General features: G+C 44.4%; 1 protein-coding gene across 1 annotated transcript; it reads left to right on the forward strand.

The window, feature by feature from the left end:
* The first annotated feature begins 1922 nt into the window (after positions 1-1922).
* Positions 1923-3068, forward strand: LOC149205941 (uncharacterized). Its single transcript, XM_089397544.1, has one exon. It carries the CDS (start codon positions 1923-1925, stop codon positions 3066-3068), a length of 1146 nt encoding a protein of 381 aa, XP_089253670.1.
* The last annotated feature ends 2715 nt before the right edge of the window (positions 3069-5783 follow it).

The raw sequence follows: 5783 nt of genomic DNA on the forward strand, positions 1-5783 counted from the left end.
CTATTTTTGTAACTTCTTAAGAAAATTCAATCTGATGCTCAGAGCAAAAGTTATGACGGTTTTCCCAAGGTAACCTATTTGGAATGTAATTCGGGGGTCTGCAAAAACCCTAACTTCCTCAAATTATATCTCCGAAAATATAGCGATACAAGCTTTGAAATTCAGGCCCAAGGTTCAGACCGATTCCTTCTTAAATGGGTGGTTTTTTTAGCTTCTGCAACTTTGTAGTGAAAAAGTTATAACAAAAATTCCACGATGACCTACTTGGAGCAACGAAACCCTAGAATCCAAAGCTCTCAAACCAAATGTTATGAAACCAGCTCACAAAAAGATATAAAATATAGATCAACGCCTTAGAAATAAGCCTCTTCGAGGGGCCAACCTCCTTTACACAAATGAAAAATTCTTGGATGATACAAATGACAAGACCTCCTTTCTATATAGGAGTCTAAGGGGTCATAATATAATCAGAGTCGACATAACAATAATAATGTAAGGGCACAATAATAACAATATGGGTACTAATGGACTTTGTGGTAACTTCTATTATGGAGATGAGTGAGTAATAACCTCCTCAACAATTCGATCGCGCGCTCCTCTCTACGATTAGGTCAAGCTGTGTGCTGTGTCGACGCCGCCATGGGAGCTCCAGGGGGCGGAGAGTCCTCTCCCTCCCCGCCAAACTCATCAACATCCGCATTCCGGAACCTGCTGTCTCAGAAAGGGAGAAAACGACCTCCTCCTGAAGTACCGACATTCATTAAAAAACTCGAAGAAATACCAGAGATTGCTCTGCCTGAAGAACAACCGATCAAAATAGCTCTTGCCTTGGCTGACAGAGGGCTGGTCGGGCAATTTATGGGTAGATGGCCTTCAACAAAATCGACAGATGAATGGGTCCAACGAAATTGGAGGCCTTTACTGTCGAACAGCGTGATTTGTTATGTTGTCAGTAGAGGATTCTTCATTTTCAAATTCACTACCAAGGATGATCGTGACCTGGTGTTCAGAAACGAACCGTATTTCATGGGAAACCAAGGCCTCTTCCTGAACAAATGGACCCCTAACTTCAACCCTTCAGTCGATGTACCAAAAGAGGTTCCTGTTTGGGTCTGGCTCCCCAACTTGCCAATCCACTGTTGGAGTTATCAATCCCTTCAAAAGATTGGAAACAGGTTGGGTCGATTCATAGACAAAGCTGACAATAGAGGCCAATACACCTGCGCAAGAATCTGCGTGTAATTTGACTTGGAAGCTGGTCTACCGGAAGCCGTTAAACTCTCAGTTGGAGATTTTCATCACTACCAGAAACTGGACTACGAGCAACTGCCCTTTAAGTGCAGAATCTGTCATGAGCATGGTCATTTCCAATAAAACTGTCCTAAAGCCCCATCAAAGGACAAGGCGGAAGAAGAAGGATGGAAAGAAATAAAAAAAGGCAAGTTAGTCTCAAAGCCTGTTGTTCAGACAAAAACTGGGACAATGGGGAAACCCCAGCCCATCTCTTAGACCAAACCAATCACAAAAGAAGGCCCCCCATCAGTTGAAAAGGTGATTGTAACAGAGAGTCACGAAGAAACTGAAGACCAATCGAATAAGCTGAAAGAAACCGAAGAAAATCCAACCGATCCTCTAGCTGCTGCTGATCAAAGGGGAAACGAAGGTACTGAGGAGCATATTAGCCTAGCCTCTGACTCGGGTGAAGAGTCAGAAGAGAGAGACACCGAATCAGATGGCTCTCAAATCACCCCTATCAAGTCGGCTAGGGGTCGGAAATCTAAGAAGAAACAGAGAGAGGAGAAAACTTATCTGGACGTCCTGCAAGGATCCCAGAAAACCCTCAAAGGAATGATGAACACCAGATCCAGACGAAAGCAGAGCAGAGCTCCAAAAGGAGCCACCACCTCCCAAATCAGTAAATAATGAAGTACGTCTCCTGGAACTGCAGAGGGTTAGGCAGCAAACTGAAAGAAGAAGCCCTGAAAGATATTGTCAGGATCCATTCGCCTGAAATCCTACTCATCCAGGAGACAAAGATGGAGGATAATCTGCTCCTCCAAACTAGTAAGACATTCTGGCGCAAAGGTCCCGGAAGTGCTGTCAGTGCTAAGGGCGCCTCTGGCGGGCTTGCCTCCTTCTGGGACAGCTCCAAATATGAATTGATTCAAGAAGAAAACTGCTCTCATTGGATCTTCACCCAGCTCCTTCACAAAGACTCTGGTCAACAAGTAAGTATGTTCAATATTTATGCTCCGGTCCTTCCAACGGAGAAAAAACTTTGCTGGAACTCGATTCAGTCCTTTCTATTATTGCACAATCTAGAAAATATCATTATTGCAGGTGATCTGAATGTCACTTTAGCCATTGATGAGAAAAAGGGGGGTTCCCCAGTAAGGGACCCAGCTAGAGAATGGGTGGAAGACATTATGCTAGACTGGGATCTTGAGGATATCAAGCCCACTGCAGGGAAATATACCTGGACTAACAAAAGATTAGGGCCTAACCACATAGCTGCTCGCCTGGACAGATTCCTTGTCCAATCCTCTTTCCTTACTTGTGGTCTTTCAGCCTCTTCTAAAATCCTCCCAAACTGCACCTCTGATCATAAACCTATTAGCCTCGAGCTCTCCCTGGATGGAAACCTTGGCCCAATACCTTTTAGATTCAGTCCTATGTGGATCCAGCAAGATGGGTTTCATGAAGTGGTTTCAGAAGCTTGGAATCGGCAGATCTTGGGATCCCCATTCTACGTATGGGAAGAAAAATTGAGGGGCCTTAAAAGAAGACTCAAGGAGTGGGCCAAAACTCTGAAAACACCCGCTGCCAAGAGAAAAGAATCCTTAGAAAACCTTGCTGCCCACCAATCTGCAATGGAGAACTCTGTTGTTTCTCAAAGTCTGATTCAAAGAGAAGTTGAGTTGCAAAAAACTCTCCATAGAGCCAGCAGGGATGAAGAGGAATACTGGAGACAAAAATCCAGAAACTTATGGTTACAAGCCGGTGACAAGAATACCAGTTTTTTCCATAAGCAAGCCGAAGCTCGCAAGCAATTCAAATCTATTTCATAAATTCAGTCCCACGATGCCATGGTCAAAGATCCTGAAGGCATCAAAAGAGTTGCCTTCACCTTCTTCAAAGAGCTTTATACAACTCCTGATAATCCTCCTTTAGTATCCCAAGCCTACCCCTTCGATCTAATTCCTCATTGTGTTCAAGACTCTGTTAACTCTATGCTTACTGCTCCGATCAGCATGGATGAGCTCAAGAAGGCCTTGGACTGCATGGAGCCGGATAAAGCTCCTAGGCCTGATGGGTTCAATGCCAGATTTTTTCAGACCTGCTGGCCTATAATTAATAAAGATCTTTTGAGAATGGTCAAGAAGTCGCAATCATGTTCCAAGATTGGAGGCAGCACCAACTCGGCCTTCCTTGCCCTGATACCGAAGGAGAAAGGAGCTTCTGAATTTGGTAGATTCCGGCCCATTTCACTGTGTAATACAAGTTATAAGCTGATCACCAAAACAATCGCCAATCGTCTCAAGAATGTTTTTCCGGACATCATTCCGGAAAATCAAGGTGGCTTCATCAAAGGGCGAAAGATTCTGGACAATATTGTGCTGGTGCAAGAAGCAGTTCATTCAAGTTGCCAACGAAAAGAGAAAGGAATGGTGATAAAGCTCGATCTGGCAAACGCCTTTGACAGGGTGAAACATGATTTCCTCTATGCTGTTATGAAGAAACTGGGCTTCTCCATAATCTTCATTAATTGGGTGAAAGCCTGCATTGCCTCCCCTTGGATTGCGCCGCTGGTTAATGGCCGATCAACAAAGTTCTTCAATGCCTCAAGGGGACTAAGACAAGGTTGCCCGCTCTCCCCGCTCCTCTATGCTATTCAAGCCTCGGTGCTCATCTTCCAACTTGACTGCTGTCAACAAATCCAATCTCTGCCAGGACTCAGAATGGTTCCCAATGTTAAAGACATTAACCATGCCCAATTCACCGATGATACTCTTCTGCTTGGAGGAGCGAGCATAAATTCTGCAAGATCTTTTAAGAAGGAGCTGGACATCTACAAGGAGGTCTCAGGCAGCAAGATAAACTATCTAAAAAGCACTATCTACAGTTGGAACTGCTCGGTCAAGGAACTTGCTGATATTTCCAGGCTTCTAGAGATGAAAGGAATTCACACTTGGGAGTTTTTTAAATATCTGGGGATCCCAATCTTCAAAACCATTCCTAAAGTGGCCCACTGGATGCCTATGCTTGACAAAATAAAACTCAAAATTCAAGCTTGGGGAGCCACTTGGCTGAATAATGCGGGGAAGGTTATCCTGATGAAATCTGTCCTCACAAGTATGCCTCTTTATCAGCATTCCATTCTGCTTGCTCCCAAAACCTTCCTCAGTAAATTGGACAGTCTGCTGAGAAGATTACTCTGGGAAGGGGGGAAAAGCAATGAAAAAAGACTTCATTTAGTTAGATGGGACACTATTAAAAAACCAACTCTGGAAGGATGTCTTCATTTAAGAGATCTGGGTGCCCAGAATCTCTCCCTGGGCTCCAAAATTCTATGGAGTCTTATTGCTAGGAAGGCTAGCTGGAGTAAGAAAGTGTTGTGGAAGAAATGCTTCAATGGACAGCGGCTAAGGTGCTTGGACCAGCCCCCAAAAACCAGTAAAGGCTCTCCGATTTTCAAACTATGTCTCTCAGCTATGGAGCATTTCAATCACAATCTATATTGGATACCAGGTAATGGGAAAAAAATCAGAATTTGGGATGACCCAATCCTTGGTGAACAGCCACTGAACCATGTTGAAGGCCTGACTAATATTAAAATCTGGCTACGGTCTAACAATATGAATACCCTGTGGGACATCTCAACCTGGACAGAAGATACTGGAAGACGTTGGGCTAGTTGGAATCTGGGAGAGGTTCCCCAACAGCTGCAGGTTGAAGCTTCAAGGAAAATCTCCAATCAAAGCAACAGCCAAGGACAAAAGAGGGTGGGGCTCCCTCTCTGGCAATTTCACAGTTTTTGAAGGTTACAAAAGCAAGATAGTGATTCCTAATGTTCCCCCTGATCCTACTCAATGGAGATTTATCTAGGCTTTTCCTTCGCTACCCAAAATTGACTTCTTCTGCTGGACATTAGCTCATAACAGCATTCTCACTAGAGATAACCTGAGAAAATGTGGAATGGAAGGACCTTCCAGATGTCCTCTGTGTGTATCAGAGGAAGAGTTCGCTAATCATATGTTATTGCTCTGCCCTTTTGCCTGTGATGTCTGGAGGGGGGTCCTAAGATCAGGGGCTGACAAAGTCGAGATTCCTGGTAATATTCCTACCCTGCTTCACAACTGGGCCTCATTATCTTCGTTCGATCTCTCTAAAAAATTCCTCCTCAAGACAGCCTGGATGTGGATCCCTAAATTCACCTGCTGGAAGCTGTGGTTGGAGAGGAACAATAGAATTTTCAGGGATGAAAAATGTACTTCTGGAAAAATTATAACTAAAATCCAAGCTTTATTGGGAGAAACTCTGGATACCAAACATGCAATAAAAAATGAAGCAGCTTTGGACAGTGAGGAGGAGCTATGGCTCAAAGAACTGGTTCCAAACTACGATTCCAAGCCCTTGTCCCTTGCAGTCCCCCATGCGAATTGGGAAATCCGCCTGGAAGAACAGATGTTTATCAAATGGCGTTCTGCCTTGGAGGAACACTGCCTCTTCTTCGACGGGGCCTCTAAGGGTAACCCCGGAGCTGCGGGTGGAGGTGGGGTTCT

Source organism: Pinus tabuliformis, chromosome 1_2 (genome assembly GCF_031772625.1).
Source record: "Pinus tabuliformis cultivar Carrire ecotype Pingquan chromosome 1_2, CPIR1, whole genome shotgun sequence".
Lineage (NCBI taxonomy): Eukaryota > Viridiplantae > Streptophyta > Pinopsida > Pinales > Pinaceae > Pinus > Pinus tabuliformis.